We start from the raw sequence: 18,211 nt of genomic DNA, 5'->3' as shown, positions 1-18,211 counted from the left end.
TGGAAATCTGATTTAGCTTTTTCGAAGACCTAGAGAATAAGAATATAAAAAACCTGATTGGGGTCGAAATTTCTTTTTGCAAAAATGCTCCTCAATTTACATAATAATTTTCAAGAAAGAATTCAGACTGTAATTTCCAATTTATCTATGGTCCAAACAGCCATGCGCAAAAAAAGGGAACCTTGATGATCATTGATGATGTTGTTGTGACTTGGGAAAAATCTTTGTCTGCCATATTTGTTCACTTGTCAACGATCAGTGTGGGCATAAATAAACCACTCTGTGTGTGTGGGTGACCTATTGCACATAATCTCATCAGCTGCTAACTTTAACATTCTCGAATTTATGATACTTTATAGATTTATTAAAGGACTAATATATATACCTATGTATAGATAACAAAAGTATTTGTAATTTTCCAATCCTTCATGTACTGTTAGCTGCATATTTCAATATTGGCGCCACACTAATTTGGTTCGCTATTATGCCGCCAGAGGTGCGCTCTGTCGGCCAACAGGGAAACTACAAACAGCTGCCGCGCCGCGCCGTAATGGCGCCGTGTAAACAGAGTAAGTAAGCAGTGTTACCAACGAAGGCGATTTATCGCCATTTAGGCTACTCAGAACGAGAATCTGCGACGAAAAAATCCAAAAGACGACTGGTCGCCTATTAGGCTACTTCAGAGACAAGTTATTGAAATCAGCTAAATCACAAAATAATAATTTTAAAAAAGACATAACAAAAACCTCTTGAACTTACCTTTTAAACAAAAATACACCGGTATTTGAAATAATATTTTGATGTTTTTGGCTGTGCGGAATGTTTTTTCAGCGAAGTTCTGTAACAACCCCCCCCCCCATGGATTTCGAATAATAAAAGGGGGAATCAAGCTCACGTAGAATATTTGTGGGGAATATGTGGGCAGAATTTATGCGAGTTCATTAGAATTACTGCAACTGAAATTCGGCTACATTAGGCTACTCAATGTTTGAAAAACGGCGACATTAGGCCTAGATCCGTTGGCAACACTGTAAGTAAGTAAACAGAGAGTGATTTGTGGTTTATTTATGAACAGGGGATTGACAGGACTTGGTGGACGAGAGTTGTTTGTTTATGTTATGATTAATGTGCTGGACACTGGACCTGCCAAAAGAGACAGCCCGGGTGAGTTGTTTATTTATGCTTGGCATTATGAAGTTTCATCTAGTTTTAATAAACTAGATGAAGAAACCTTCGAATTAAAATGTTAGTCATTATAATCCAAAGATTACGATATGAAACTTATACCTAATTTAATTTGACGCTTGTACAACATACTACGACTAACTTCAAAATGGTGATTTTCACTGATCAAGGACAACGACTTCTTAAAAATAAATTCATCTGTTCTTCATAAGAGGCTCTACGATGTAGATTTTAAAACTATCTTCGCTAACTCATATCTACGCCGTGTTCAACTTATTTCATCAGCAACGCCCAGACATTTTATTTCGTTAAGAAATATTCCCTTTGAAATGTACCACCTTTGGGTAAATATTCGGAATCGCTGGACAAGGATTATATGAAATATTTTTAAATAAAACCTTCTGATTTACCTTAATTACTATAAAAGGAATCTGACTGCATTTGGGATATTTTTAATTTTAGCATTTTAATTTTTAATTACGTAAATCGAAAATTCACTTTCGTTGTATGGGATGACAGCTGGAATGATTTCTGTTGATGACATTTTCTCTGGTTGGTATTCCTGATACGAGTAGCTAGAATTTGAATCATTTCAGAATGCAAATTCTAGTTAGGTACTGTTTTGGCCAAACTCGAAAAATAAAATATTTTTATGTTAAACTTAAAAAACTTAAATTATTTATATTTAGGTATTATTATAATTATTGTTTTATTTAACCTAAACTATAGTAACCTAACCTATAATAATCAACCTAAACTAACCTTACCTAAATCCTAACCTAACCTATATCCTAACCTAACCCATAATAATCCAACCTAACCTAACCTATATCCTAACCTAACCCAACACACCTAACTTAACTTTCAGCGTGAACGAGGTAGCCGAAGGTGCGATGGACCTGGTCGGCAGATGAGTGGGAGTCGCAGGCTGGCGACGTTGGTCGCGGAGCCGAGGCGCAGACGGCGATGAGCTGGCGCAGGGTCTAGGCGCGTGAGGTTAGCGCTGGCCAGGAATGATAGCCTGGGCCAGGGCGTTGAGGTGAAGAAGGATCGAAGCGTGACGCGGGGGGAACCGGCCATAATGGCCGATTCCTCCGTTACGCCGAGTCGGACTTCTCGAGTGGGATGATGTCGCGAACTTGTTGAGTGGAACGATGTGGAATGATCATGTACTTAATGATATGATGACCCTAGGAGCGGTGACGTAACCGCTACGGGGTTCGCCCCCAGTGAGGTGGAACCTCACCATTCGGTAGGATGTCCTCTGGAATACCCTTGCGCTGGTCCGCCGCTGACCCTCAGTTCCTCCAATGCTTGACTTCTGTAATGCTTCCTGCATCTCCTCCAAATGTAGAATATCCCAGCAAGTAGGACTGCTGCAGATAGTATGCTGAGAGTTGCCCATTGCAATCGGTTTGTTTCCACATGGACGTCTCCTGCCTGGGCAATGATGACTTCTTCTTTGCTTGATGCTTATCCCATGATGAAGGTGCACTGATTGTCAACTGAAGTATTTGTCGACTTGTAGGTTCTTTTATAATACGATTGTTTCGAAATAATTTTATTTTTCAATTTAAAATTTTGCTGACGGAATCATCCTGTCTGTGCCCTACTTTTGCGCTTTGTTTAAAATAGCTGTGTGCATTATTTAGCTCTTGCTCTGATGTTTGCGTTGAATGTGTCGTATTGCTGGTTAATGAACTGTCATTGTGTTGGTCAGCGATTTGTTTTATTATTTATCACCCTCGATCGTTTCGGGTTTCGCTTATGCAATCGTATTGTTATTCATAACAATATTTCTGTTTGTGTTTTAATATTTGATTATTAAAATTTGTTATTCTTGAACTAGATTCTTGATTCGTTATTCTTATCGCTGTATTCTTATCTGGGTCTGACTCAGCTGATGGCGTTGTTGAAGGTATTTTAGCTGATTTCTCTTCCTCGATAATGTATGCTGGTTTCATACGGTCTATGGTAACCGTTTTTTCTCCTTCCTTTTTATGAGATGGTATGGTGCTTGCTGCTCTGTCGTGTCTCTACCAATCACCCATTTTCGAGACGGAGTTACTGGTAAGTCGAGGTAACACGTCACGTCAGGCTGCAGATCGTATTGTATTGCGGTACCTATATTTTAATTGAAGTTTCATAAGACTGATTGCTGTCTCAGCTTTTTAACTCGTGCAGTCTGGTTATGATATGATGACCCTTGGAGCGGTGACGTAACCGCTACATATAATTTTCCTTCTCATTTAAAATGTATACACGCCATATTTACTTTGATACTTCACCAACCGTTATGTGAATATTTGTTTTGGCTAAACGTAAATCTTTTTCGCGATGTTTTACGCTTCGTCAGAAATCAGGGATTTTCCTTATTTTTGGATTTACCATTTCCTATTGATCAGGGGGGTATAACTTTTTGGTTTTTTCATGACGTCTTCCGGAAACTATGCAATGAAAAGCCGTCGTGGTTTGGTCTCTCACTCTCTCCAGCATAAGACCCGTGTAACAGAAAGAGAGGCCATGCGACGCCATTGTAGCGTCCATCTGACAGATTCAGTCAGATGGACGTGAATTGTCGTGAATTCATGAGTTGTTGTTGTGTGAAAATGCCTGAAGATAAAATTATCAAGCTCTGTTGTGTGAAGGACTGTACTGACAGACAGTCCACACTACGTTACAGGACGGTGTGATGTCACCAAAGACCATGATTACGTCTTTCAACATTTAAATTCTTCTTCCAAAAGGATTAAGGAAGATTATGAAGGTAAACATCTGCTCTATGTTACTTGAAAAGGAATAATATTCTTATATTAGTACACAAAATTTAGTTAAAGCAATAAATATGTTTATTCCAGAACGTAATATCATCCCATGTACCAGCGGTGTGGTTCCTTCTACTAAAAGGTCAAGAAGATTACGAAGGTAAACATCTGTTCTATGTTACTTAAAAATATTCTAAAATTTCTTCATCAATTATGCAGATCTTTAATTCCTTTCCTTCCTGGTTCCTGTAGGATCCAGCGGCAGTAATTCAGTCGCCACATGGAAAAACGATGCATCCTTGTGTAAGAATATTTTTAGTTTCTTGTTTGATAATCATTATTTTATTCCTTTTGTTTTGAATAATGTAATCATTGGCTTGAAATATTTAGTGAAATATTGTAAATCATCTTGCATTGGTGATCCATATGATCCTATGAATTCTTACATTTTATCGCTTGAATACAGTGTTACATTACAGAGAGACTGCCTTAATTACCCGACTAAAAACTTCTCTATCAATGCTCTGGAAATTCATTCTGTTGTTGAGTGTGTACTTAATCATAATTGTGAAAATTTACATCTTGTCTCCTTAATTAACGAAACTATTGCCAAATATGTGTATTTTGATTGAATTAATTGTAGGACACAAAACAAAAATTGGTCGATGCAATTATTAAATTCACTGTCATCTGTTGCTTGGTGTGCAGATATCAATAAAAAAAATTGTGGCAAAGACACAAGACCGTATAATAGACCAGACTCAATGAGGATAATGGCCATCCTACGTCGTTTAAAATATATAAAGAAATGGTTGTCAAAATTATGGTATATTGATTTTTTTTATTACTTACTCAACGTCCTAATGAATGTCTTTCAACATCTCCTTTAAAATGTATGTTGTTTCTAAATATTCTTGTATTTCTTGTTCTGTGTTCTTTATCGTCTTGGGTACACATTTGAAATGTGTTTTGTGCTTATACAGGGTGTATCGGCACTAACCCGACAAACTTTAACCAGCTATTCCTTAGCACATTTGGAGTAAAAAATGTTATGGGCAATTTTGCTGTCCGGTAGCATTTTTTTTTCAATTAAAAACAAAAAAATTAAAAATTTCCACACTCCATCACTGTCATTGGCATTGCTTTTCGTGTTCAACAGCTGTTATTAGCAAGTATGTCGAAAAGCGTCTTCGCTCTTTCGCACACACTAAATAATAATAGTTAAAAATGAGACGAATGGTGCCGTGCCATTTCGTTGTGATTGTAAAAGTGCGCCAATATAGATACACACGTACATTATTCAACGAAATTCGAATAAAATATTGCCAGATGGGTTTTCAAACTTTGACAAAGGATAAAACAGTGGTGACATGTGGTGAAAATATGAATAATAAATTTTTTATTAAAAAAAAACGTTACCGGACAGCAAAGTGCACATAAGATTTTTTACTCCAAATATGCTAAGGAATAGCTGGTTAAAGTTTGTCAGGTACGTGCCGATACACCCTGTATATCCTAGCATTTCCTGTTTCTGTGCTATTTATCTTATTTTTGGATTAACTTTAGGACTAAAACCTCAATTTGAAATATTTAATCATTTAAAACAATATTAGCAACTCTAAAATGAATATTTAAAACAGAAAAAGATTTAGTTGCAGCCTCATACACATATAAAATGTATTTTGTGCTCATAAATTCTGTAATCATATTAATTTTGGAATAATTTTATGACTAAAACGTCAAATTGAAATATTTAATCATTTAAAACAATATTAGCGACTCAAATAAATATTTAAACCAGAAAACGATTTAGTTGCAGTCTTGGTATACATTTGAAATGTGTTTTGTGCTTATTTATCCAAGCATTTCCTGTTTCTGTGCTATCCATATTATTTTTGAATTAACTTTATAACTAAAACCTCAAATTGAAATATTTAATCATTTTTAACAATATTAGCGACCCAAATGAATATTTAAACCAGAAAAAGATTCATTCGCAGTCTTGGTATGCCATTTAAAATGTGTTTTGTGCTTATAAATTTATTTGTGTTTCCTGTTTCTGTTATCTTAGTGAAATAAAATAAAAATACTTCACAACATGTAACAAAGTTTTTCATTTTTCTGATAAACAGAGAAATGTTAACATTCAATACTGTCGTAGAAAAGCACAATCATTGTTTGAAAATGTTTTTCCTTTTAAAGTAAAGGAATTCAAATTTCAAGCACAGACATATGAATATATAGACTAGAAATTAAAGGTGAGTGGTAAAATCAACTGTTGAAGAACGAAGGGGGTAAAGCTGACTGTGATTCGTTAATAAATCAATCTGACAGTATATAGGCATCTCGCATTATAATATCACCATTTAGTTCTTAAAACTAAAATCTGATTTTGAATGAATAGACATTTTTACATGGGAGCGCAAATTACTCGCCACATTATGAACAAATTTGCGAAGTCCAAATTCGGCAAAAAAAAATTCTTCTATTTTCAGAGTCGAATATTTTGTTTACGTATTTAGTTAAGACACTTTTATAAGTGTTCATAATTTACTTCCCAGTAACAACGATATGCACACTTGAGAATCGCTACATTCGACCAATGTTGGCTCGATGTGATAGTATATGTTTCTACAACTGATTCATATTATACGACGTGAATAAGCTTAAAATGATGCTTACATATGGAATGTAATACGACAATTGGGTTTATTCTCTTTTTCACATCTATTTTTACAAGTTTTCATATCACAAGCCACTATTTTGCCGTGTTATTTCATAAAATTCCTCGACCATAGTTCGACGCTAGTTCGAACAAGAATGATGACGTCACATTCTCAAGATTCACGGGAAGCCATACGCGAGCCCAGCCGGCTCCAATGGAACCGGTATGGGGAGTGGGGAATAATACGCTTTTAATCACTTAGGGCAGGTCTACTAATATTCATATGTCTATGATTTCAAGCTATTTTTACGACGGCCTCGGGACTACAGATTTTCAACTTACAAAGCGCCGTCCTGAGAAAGTGTGCCGTAAGGAAAGATACCTTATAGCTCATTTTCGCAGGACCTCACTTTGTGAGTTGGAGCCTTGTCGTCCTGAGAGAATTTGTTAACATTTCTAACATTTATTTTTAAAAAATATTTTAGGCTGATGAATGGCACAATATGACCTTCCCTAGGTGCCTACCTAGGGAAGATCATATTGTCTATGGCCACGGTTTTTTTTTGTTGTTTCCTCTACTTTGCTGAGTGGTTTGTTTATGACTCAAATCTTGTCATGACAAAATTTCTCCCTACAAAAGGCCGAAGTTATTAATCTAGTGAGTTGTTTATTTATGCCATTGATTAAAATAAACAATAAATAGAAATGCGAACGTCATAATAGTTTAATATTTTAATATTGAATAGTTTTTGCTTTTGTCGGCAACTTCATCGCTACGTTGAAAATAATATTTTTAAACCTGGTCTCAACGAAAACGTCTGGTCTGTCAAAATAGTAAAACTCCAACGACGAGAGTGGTGTATTTATGCCAACGACGAAATGGGTTCTTCTTTTTCATTACGATGTGAGTGGTTTATTTATGATTACGATGTAGTCGAACTAGTATATGTGTGCGGTAATTGTGTATCGTTGTTGCTTAGAGTGAAGATGCGTGCATTCATTATAAATAAAGCATCCCGTTGTTGTTAGTGCATCGATCTCGAGATTAATCTTTACTCGCAGAAAAATGATTGTGTCAGTTTCGTTGCACTTTTCCTATGAACGAGATAAATTGTTGATATATCGTCGCATTAATTCGTAGACTGCGTAACTCCAAATTTTTCGAAAATACGTTTTTAATGCCATCTGGTGTTAAAATTAGACCCGCATCGACTAGTAAAACTATTAGATAAACACAAATTAGAAAACTGCGTAAAATTATGGTGCCATTTTTACTCGCGAATACTTCGTAACTCCTTAATTCAGTATTGGCCGGTGAGCCGTGCACGCTTGTTGTGTTTTTGACTGAGGAAATTTATTTACGGTGTAATAGTTTTACCGTGAAATTAACTGAGATAAGTTGATTAATCAATTTTGAACATTTTATAACCTTAATTTTAATTGTGAAGTCACGAATAGTGTTTTGTATCTGTAGTCTAAACTGACGTCTTCTGCACCGTGTGACGCTCTGCCGTAGCTCTCTTGTTTTATGTGCCTCTGCGGTTTCGTAAATACCTAATAGATCCTTGTTCTGTGATTATCTCTTCTTCAAGGTCACCATCTCTTTGCAATTGGATCTCCTCCTGATGCATATCCGGATCCGGTTCTTCACTGTCCTCTTCAAACAAACCCAAAATATTTACGGTGGAACGTGCGGCAATTCCATCTCGTCTCTCCTCAGACACAGTCCGTTCTCTGTCAGGCATCTTCCGCGGGTCAAGCACATGTCTTAGTATGCCATCTACTTCGATGTTGTTGACTGAAGTAAGTCCTGTCACCCTTCCATGCACGATGTGCATCTCCCATCTACTGGTTTAACCGCAAGAAGATCGCCCACTTAGAGCTCAGTCAATACTTCCTCTTCTATATTCACTTGCGCAGAAGGGTGTCTCCACGAGTGTGAAGTGTGAACTATACTAGACAGCGCAATACCTCGATCATCCTGACTTTTTGCAGCCAAAGATTGTACCGAAACACTGCCTGCAGGGGATCGCTTCCACTTCTGGCTGCAGTTCTCTTTATTGTTTGATGATGTCGTTCAACTATACCGTTTCCAGCTGGTCGGTATGCCGCGCAAAATCTTTGACGAACATTCCATCTCTTACACTTATCTGTAACACTGTAGGAACAAAATGCAGTACCATTGTCCATGAGAACTACTTTGGGCGGGCCTCTTTCCCGAAACACTTCTTCCAAATGTCTGATAACACTGGTCAACACGTTTTTTGTCCCTTTAACGAAAGTAGCCAAATCTGACAGGAAATTTCACGCTGATTTCAGATATGTGATTAGTTTTTTTCTATCACGTCAGGTTTTTATGGGTTTTAAGTTTTACTAAAATGTGTATTAATTCATATTTATTCGTGAGTTATCATTGATTTTTTTTATAATGTGGCAAAACTAGGCTTGAATGTCATTTGAATCTCACAAACATGAAAGAGAACTATGACAACATGAAGCTGCTGTTAACAAAAATTAAATATGTATAATACGAATGGAAAATATGTGGTTATATAAAAGTAATAGGGCTCCTACTAGGACTGCAAGCTGTTTTCTGTGCGAGTGGGACAACAGAGACAGGAAAGACCAAGGACTGACCTACTAGAAAGCACCTTAAACCTGGCACGAAGAATGTTCAACATGCTCCCTTAGTAAAATCTAAAAATATCTTACTTCCACCCTTACACATTAAATTGGGTTTGATGAAATTTTTTAAAGGCTTGTCTGAGGATGGAAATGGCATGATTTACTTACAGCAAAAGTTTCCTAAGATCAGCGACGCAAAAATCAAAGAGGGAATATTCGTGGGACCACAAATAAGGGAGATCTTGACTGATCCGAATTTTATAACAGTGTTGAGAACAGTCGAGCTAGCCACTTGGTCAGCCTTCAAGAATGTTGTCGAGAACTTTCTTAGAAGTCATAAAAGTGAAGACTATATCAGCATTGTGTCTGAAATTCTCATGGCCTATAAAATATGGGATGTAACATGTCACTAAAAATACACTTCCTTCACTCTCATTTGAATTTTTTCCCCGAAAATATGGGAGATGTCAGTGACGAGCACGGCGAACGATTTCACCAGGACATTGCGGCTATGGAAAAGCGAAACCAAGGAAAGTGGAGTCCATCTATGCTAGCAGACTATTGCTGAACCCTGCAGAGAGACTCTCAAGATACTCACAAGCGCAAATCAGGAGCAAAAAAAATTAAATTGAATTAGTTTTGAAATTTTGTTAAGTAAGTACCCGTCATACTATGGAAGAATTATGTAAAAAAACATTGTTAAATAATAAAAAAACCTGACCAATAAAAAATTTTTTTTGTTTCATTTCGTGTTTATGGATACTAAATACACATAAAAAAATTAGCTATGCTTAAGGGACTGCACTTAAAAAAATAAATGTCGACCAGTGTAATCGAAGCTGCATTATCTGACTCGATTTCCCGCCACACGGCAAATCTACTTGGACCGCAATCGATAAATGTGAGTAAACATTTCCTACCGAAATGAGTAACATCAACTGCCAAGCGACTCCAGGTTGTCACAACATTAAGATTACCCGCTTCATGGGATGATGGTGGAGGGTCAATTGTCCTGCATTGTACGCAGGAACGCACGCATCTATCGACGTCCTTTCTTCTCGCCTCGGGATCGACCAGCCGGGCAAGATGAAGCGTTCACTTTACTCCAAAGTGATGCTGAGCATGAAGAGTTTCTACGCTTAAAGCACATGTTTGCTCACCAGTTCCACTTTCAAGTCTCTCCCACCTATCTTCACACTCTGAGGAGTCTCTTTCACAACGTTTCCTGTCATGGCTACTCTTTGCCCGGGTCTTGCAAACCCTAGTAAGTACATCAGTTTTATTTCTACAGGACAACAAGGGTGATCGACAATGTCAGATCAAATTCTTCTACAATCTCCTTCATCAACTCCAAGCGTCACTTAACGGTCATCTCTGACACGACTACTCCCGGTCAGTGTAGATCTCACCCAGCACAAAACTGTCGCCGAATCTGTAATGATCTCCAGAGTTCGAAGATTTCACTTGAGAGTCAGATTTAATCCCTTAAGGAAGGAAAAGTACCAGCATTTACAAGACTTAAAACAGACATTAGAAAAGGATTACCACTCCTTTAACGATAACATTCCGCATCATTAAAATCATTAAAATGCATCTAAATAGACTGCCTCGACATACACATACATTGTTGTGTTTTATTTTGTAAATGTAAAATTCCTATCTCCCAAATTTTCCGCTAGGTTGTTCATAAAACTGTTCGCAGAAAAGTATGTATCTTTTGTAAAATGCGTATCTCCATTCTCGGTTTTTACGTAAACTTCGTAACTCCGATTTGAAATAGAAAGCCTTAACTTACAAAAGTTTAATGATTGAAAATAAATTTCCAAATATATTATATGTTCGAAACATAAATAAAAAGAATAAGCCTTTTTCATTTTTTTTCACTAAGAGGTTTTTTGTGCCTCCTGTAAAATTTTACATTTGGGAGTTACGCATTCTACGAATTAATGCGACGATATATTATCTGAAAGCTCTTTCTTAGGACTATTTTATACTTATTCACCAAAGATAATGTTTTTATCTTTTCCTACTTACCTTTTCTGGTGTAAAAGCTTAAAATTATTAATTTCAGACCATCTTAAATATTGGCAATGCAGATTAAAATAGTAACGACTGAAACTAAAATTATTGGTACTTCAAATTGAGGAGCGTTTTTACAAAGAGAAATATGTAGGTTTTTTTTATATAAGTCGAGCGCCTATTCATATCATTAAAATAAGTTAGTATTGGCTCTTTCCCATTATACATGTTATATTGTTTTACTTAGCGAAAATTTATCATTTTTTATTATTATCCTCAATTACACTTTCTGAATTTGATATGTTTTAACGGCGAAAGATTAATATTTATGTTTTTTTTAAATATCTTTGTAGTTGAATGTTGAAAGTGCATCAGCGTAGAAAAACTTGTTACCACTGCACTGTGCCAGATACCAAGCAGGCCAATCCTCAGGATTCCCTTTCCATCCAACGTTGCATACAGTCCTTGGCAGCGAAGAAGGATGAACAGCCGTGGGCCGGCTCCCGAGGGTCCCTGCTCGCCCCCTTCACCTCCTCTCCAGCAGAACAATCCACAGCAGGTTTGTGCATAATGTCGATTTTGAAATTCCAATACTAATCCGTCCAGGTGAGTGAGTGGAATTGGTGTGGGTATGGGAGGTCCCGCACTGCACCAAAAGGCCTTGCAGCAGGTGATGGTCACCCTGCGCTCACCCACCTCCCCCGACCATCAGGCGCAGGTCCTGCAGATACTCAAGGCCATTCCACCACTCACGGCGGCCTTCCTCAAACAGACACAGTTATATCTGGTCATCATAGTTAAACTTAGATATTTCAGAAAGTATTTCACCCCTGAATGGTAGTGCAATCTAACTTACTTAACGTATTGTATCTCTTTTGTAACTAAGTTGTCTATTGACTTCTTATTACCAATAGATAAATATCATCCACCCCACTAATTATTTCGTTATCAAAATGATTAGTTAAAATCAACAGTCCCATACCACTACAAATTTAATGATGGTGACTATACTGGCATGAACCATGGATGTATTATACTAGATTTGCCCTGTCTAGTTAATTTCATTTAAACAAAAACACCACTTAGGAGTAATTTCATAATGCAACTCTCCATCGAATTCCGCCGCCTCGCTTAGAAAGCCTAGATAATATAAACACATGTTTCATACAATATAAAACAGAGCACAAAGTTATTCCTCAAGTCCCATAATGTAGTTTGCACATTTGTCAGCCAATAGAGAAGCCCCAACAGCGTACGTCACAAATATTGAGATGAACTTAACAATCCAACTCTGTTTAAACTCGTTTTACAAAGAGTTCCAACTCGTAGGCGAAACGATATATTATTATTACTTAAATATTGAAGACAATATTAGTGATTTCTAAACGAAAATCTGAAACAGAAAAATCAGAAAAGGATACGGTCACATCTAGGACAATTACGATTATTAAACAATTATACTTCTATTATTTTATAAGCAATAATTATTAGCCTGAAACACTCATCCACATTGAAAAATCTCCTGATAAAAAATACTGGATTATCTCAAAGGCCAGGATGTATTCTACTCGCATTATTTAATTAAAGCATCGGAAACATTTCTAGGTGACCAAATTTTCAAACCGAAAACACGTGATTTTGCATTACTACGTAGTGCATTGCCTTAAACTAGATACATTAAGAACTCAAAATTGCCATTAGTTTACGTAGGAAGAGTCGATATCTGTTTTCTTAACCCCATTTTCGAAAAATCTTTTCAAAAATCCCTTTACAAAATGTATATTTTTTCAATTTTGGAATCCAATACAGTACTTTAGTGTGAATTTTCTGCTTGCATTAGTAACGAATATGTTTGTTTGTCCCACAGTTGCAGGGAGGAGGCCAGGTGACAGCAACTCCTGTGTCGGGAAGTAAAGAATGGCACCAATCTATTACCTCTGATTTAAGAAATCATGTAGTTCACAAATTGTAAGTAGCATTCTACCTACACTATTGGTGTTTTGCGTATATTGTACACATGATTTAGTTTGCATATTCTTATAACATACATGCGTTTCTTTTACAGAGTTCAAGCGATATTTCCTGCACCAGATCCAACAGCGATGCTAGATAAACGAATGCACAATTTGGTGGCTTATGCTCGAACAGTGGAAGGCGATATGTACGAGAGAGCTGGAACTCGTTCCGAATACTATCGTCTCCTAGATGAGAAAATTTGTAAAATTCAAAAAGAACTAGAAGAAAAACGGCAAAAAAGAAAAGAACAACAACAGCAGCAGCTGCAGCAGCACCAGCAGCAGCAGCAGCAGCAGCAGCAGCAGCAGCAGCAGCAGCAGCAGCAGCAGCAAGCTCAGATATTTGTAAAAATATGATATATTTCCATTTAATTCATTATTCGCGGCAAAAAATATGACATTCCAGTGTTAATTGATTCGGATTTTCTAAAAAATTATAATACCAATTATTCTAAGTGTGTGGTAACGTTTGGTCTATATTATAGAGGTATTCCCTGGTATTTATATATAAGTTAAAAAATAAAATGTTACCAGATTATATTTAAAAAGTGTTAGTATTAATAGTACAGTCCATGGCTATCCTACGAGAAGCTGCAACGATTTTAGGCTTCCTAAGACAAATTTATCGGCAACACAAAACAGTATTTATTATTTTTTCAAATTTCTTCAAATGTTAAGGAAGCAGTTTTTTTTTTTTTTGCAGTTTTTCGTGGGTTATGAATCAATGTTGTGAAGTCTAAATACTAGTACGTAAGTCATAGAATATTTTAGAATAGATGTACACTAGATATAAAATGTTAAATTTTACAACGTAAAAAGACATTTTACGCAACAGCTGTCTGTCGGATTCAGATTTACGAAATTATAAGATTTATTTTTGCAAAAATCGTATTTCTTCAAATTACACAAACAAATTTTAGTGAGCAGACAAAAATAAATTTCGAATTACTAAATAACAAATTTCAAATTAAAAAACCCTTTGGTTGTTTTTTTGCGAAAATTTTGAGTTTTCTATTTCAATTTAACGGGGTTCTACTGCATCACTTTTTTGCCACCTACTATTTTCCACTACATATTGACCCCTCCCAAGTGAACAGTTTTTTTTGGCCATACAGCACAAAGGAGTTACAGTAAATGACAGTGTAAAAAAACCTGTTTACATATCTTTTTTGTTTATTCCCACATAAAATTTGTATAGTATCTAAACTAGATATTAAAAACTCAAAATTTCCATTAGTTTACTTGGTGACCGGATAAATCATCAAAATGATAATTCATCACATCTTTAAAAAGTTATATAGAGACATGGAAAGTGATGAAACAAAAAAAATTATTAACTGGGTTATGTAGGTTAGGTTTAAATTTTATTTTTTTTTCCTCGTTTCTAATAACTTTATATCAATTTTTAAAGGTGTGTTGAATTGTCACTGTGTTGAGTTATCATGGAACCAGTTTACTTAGGAGGGGTCGATATCTGTTTTCTTAACACGTTCACGGGCAGTGAACACCCTACTTTGGCACTATTTTTTTGTATTAGATTTTTGCGATTGCTCTCATTTCCGTCATGATACGTACCAACCAACAGCATCAAGTGCAACGCGAATGCTCTAGCAGACGTATCTCAATACATTTGACGCATGCTATAGCATACGCCACCACGCGGGGTACGCCGGGCGAGCTGTAGGGGAAGGGGTAAACACTGTTTTATCTTTGTGTGCAGAAAAGGTCTCATGTGACAGTAAGCGATCTGTGGTTGTGTCAGCAGTGACAGTAAGAAATAGACTACCTATATTTTATAAGGATAAAGCAACTGCTCAAGCATATCTGACAAAAAAACTCAATAAACTTCGAATGCTATAGCATCCACGACATAATTAAACTATCCAATGCGAATGCTATAGCATCTACGACATAATTAAACTATCCAATGCGAATGCTATAGCATCCACGACATAATTAAACTATCCAATGCGAATGCTATAGCATCCACGACATAATTAAACTATCCAATGCGAATGCTATAGCATCCACGACATAATTAAACTATCCAATGCGAATGCTATAGCATCCACGACATAATTAAACTATCCAATGCGAATGCTATAGCATCCACGACATAATTAAACTATCCAATGCGAATGCTATAGCATCCACGACATAATTAAACTATCCAATGCGAATGCTATAGCATCCACGACATAATTAAACTATCCAATGCGAATGCTATAGCATCCACGACATAATTAAACTATCCAATGCGAATGCTATAGCATCCACGACATAATTAAACTATCCAATGCGAATGCTATAGCATCCACGACATAATTAAACTATCCAATGCGAATGCTATAGCATCCACGACATAATTAAACTATCCAATGCGAATGCTATAGCATGCTCGTCCGGGAACGTGTTAACCCCATTTTTGGAAAATCTCTTTCCCTTTACAAAATGTATATTTTGTCAATTTTGGAATCCAATACGGTACTGTACGAGTAGTGTGAATGTTTTGCTTGCATTAGTAATGAATATGATTGTTTGTCCCACAGTTGCAGAGAGGAGACCAGGTGACAGCAACTCCTGTGTCGGGAAGTAAAGAATGGCACCAATCTATTACCTCTGATTTAAGAAATCATGTAATTCACAAATTGTAAGTAGCATTCTATCTCCACTATTGGTGTTTTGCGTATATTGTACACATGATTTAGTTTGCATATTCTTATAACATACATGCGTTTGATACTTTTACAGAGTTCAAGCGATATTTCCTACAGCAGATCCAACAGAGATGCTAGATAAACGAATGCGCAATTTGGTAGCTTATGTTCGAACAGTGGAAGGCGATGTGTACGAGAGAGCTGGAACTCGTTCCGAATACTATCATCTCCTAGATGAGAAAATTTGTAAAATTCAAAAAGAACTAGAAAAAAAACGTCAAAAAAGAAAAGAACAACAACAGCAGCAGCAGCAGCAGCAGCAGCCGCAGCAGCAGCAGCAGCAGCAGCCGCAGCCGCAGCAGCAGCAGCAGCCGCAGCAGCAGCAGCAGCCGCAGCCGCAGCAGCAGCAGCAGCAGCCGCAGCAATAGCAAACTCAGATATTTGTAAAAATATGATATATTTCCATTTAATTCATTCTTCGCGGCAAAAAATATGACATTCCAGTGTAAATTGTACACAGATTTTCTAAAAAATTATAATATCAATTATTCCAAGTGTGTGGTAACCAAAGATATTAGAAGAACGAGATGTGCTATGAGCAGTTCATACTGTGTGGAATTGTTTGGCCGAGTGTCGCCGGTTTTGTTCACCAATACTACTGCAAACCTTCGCTTATGCTAAGGTATCCGCACTAATACATAGAACAGATTTCTGTACGTACACGTCCCGATACCGTTCAAAGTACCCTAATTAGGTAGTACTCCGGCTACGGTCCGGCGACCAACATAGCATATCTCGTTCTTCTAATATCTTTGGTGGTAACGTTTGGTTTATAATACCCTAGTATTTATATACAAGTTAAAAAATAAAATGTTACCAGATTATATGTTAAAAAGTGTTAGTATTAATAGTACAGTCCATGGCTATCCTACGAGAAGCTGCAACGATTTGAGGTTTCTTAAGACAAATTTATCAACAGCATAAAACAATATTTATTATATTTTCAAATTTCTTTATGTTAAGGAAGCAAAAAGTCTTGCAGTTTTTCGTGGGTTATGTCTAAATCAGTGTTTCCCACGGTGGGGCATAATGCCTCAAAGGTGGGGCATCATGCTACAGAGATGAGACACGTAGGCATTCCACATATAAAGGGGAATACTCATCGGTCATACAAAAAAATGCCTGAGATGTACAAAATTGAAATATACGCCAAATTGTACATAAAATAAAATGAAACCCGCTACAATTTCAATAATTATCTAAAAACACAGAAACTTGAAACCTTTTGTCTGCTGTATGAGAAATCCTTTACCAATGAAACGAGGTCGTTTTGAAGCATATTTGAGGGCAAAACATAGTATGTACTCATATTAATTCGGGTATTTTATTTCAAAATCTTAAAAGGAAAAATTTGGAAAACGAACAACATTAACAAATCTATTTTCTATTTAAACTTAACGAAAATTATTATTATCCTTTCCGTCATCTTAATTGGTGGAATGTGGTTTTAGTAGCGCCATAAGCGATTTACTCATCGATTGGATGTAACTAATAGAGGTGACCTAAGGCTAGCTTTAGACTTGTAAGTTTTTTCGTAAATTTACGACTTCTAGCCAATGGGCATATTGGATTTTTAAAATGCAATATGCCCATTGGCTAGAAGTCGTAAATTTACGAAAAAACTTACAAGTCTAAAGCTAGCCTAAGACTGAAATTAACTTAGATCCGGACATAAAATTTCTTTGTAGCAAGAGTAACTGAATTTAATAATGAATTAGGCATCAAGATATGTGTGTGTTTGTACTAAATTTCAATTGTCACTTTTTTTTAATTCTAATTAATTACATTTTCAATTTGTGTTTTGTAATAAGTTCAGTTATAATATGTGTATTAAAATAGGTTTTATTTAATTTCATTAGGGGCTTATATGTTTACAAATATATTACAATATGATTTGAAAATTTACCTGCTGTTTAATTAAAAAAGATGCCGCTGCGGCATCTGACTTTTGAACAGACTACGGTGGGGCATGGTATAAAGAAGGCTGGGAAGCACTGGTCTAAATACTAGTACATAGGTAATGGAATAATTTGTAAGTAGTTTTAGAATTATTATTTATTTATCTATTCACTTATACATACAGTTTATAGGTATACATATTGACATTGGGTGCAAGTAATACAGATAGAAGTTCCATATATATATAACATGGTAGTAGAACGAAATGTGATATGCAACAGTATATACATGATTGAAGCTTAGATAGTAATGTTATGTGAA

General features: G+C 36.2%; 1 protein-coding gene across 3 annotated transcripts; it reads left to right on the top strand.

The window, feature by feature from the left end:
* The first annotated feature begins 1,036 nt into the window (after window positions 1-1,036).
* On the top strand, window positions 1,037-17,890 carry LOC149411178 (uncharacterized). 3 transcript variants are annotated; one of them, XM_089647336.1, is made up of 7 exons: window positions 1,074-1,164; window positions 2,054-2,224; window positions 11,613-11,818; window positions 13,127-13,227; window positions 13,325-13,619; window positions 15,824-15,924; window positions 16,026-17,890. In XM_089647336.1, exons 3-7 carry the CDS (start codon window positions 11,741-11,743, stop codon window positions 16,357-16,359), a joined length of 909 nt encoding a protein of 302 aa, XP_089503462.1. In that variant the 5' UTR covers window positions 1,074-1,164; window positions 2,054-2,224; window positions 11,613-11,740; the 3' UTR covers window positions 16,360-17,890. The 3 variants fall into 3 exon arrangements, with proteins under 3 accessions (XP_089503461.1, XP_089503462.1, XP_089503463.1); XM_089647335.1 differs by lacking the exon at window positions 2,054-2,224 and having other exon boundaries at window positions 1,037-1,164; window positions 16,026-17,889; XM_089647337.1 differs by lacking the exons at window positions 1,074-1,164; window positions 2,054-2,224 and adding an exon at window positions 2,322-3,255.
* Window positions 17,891-18,211: the final 321 nt, after the last annotated feature.

This window comes from Hesperophylax consimilis, chromosome 26 (genome assembly GCF_061612785.1).
Source record: "Hesperophylax consimilis isolate HC1 chromosome 26, BYU_Hcon_1.0, whole genome shotgun sequence".
NCBI lineage: Eukaryota > Metazoa > Arthropoda > Insecta > Trichoptera > Limnephilidae > Hesperophylax > Hesperophylax consimilis.
This window is presented reverse-complemented; position numbering and strand designations above follow the sequence as displayed.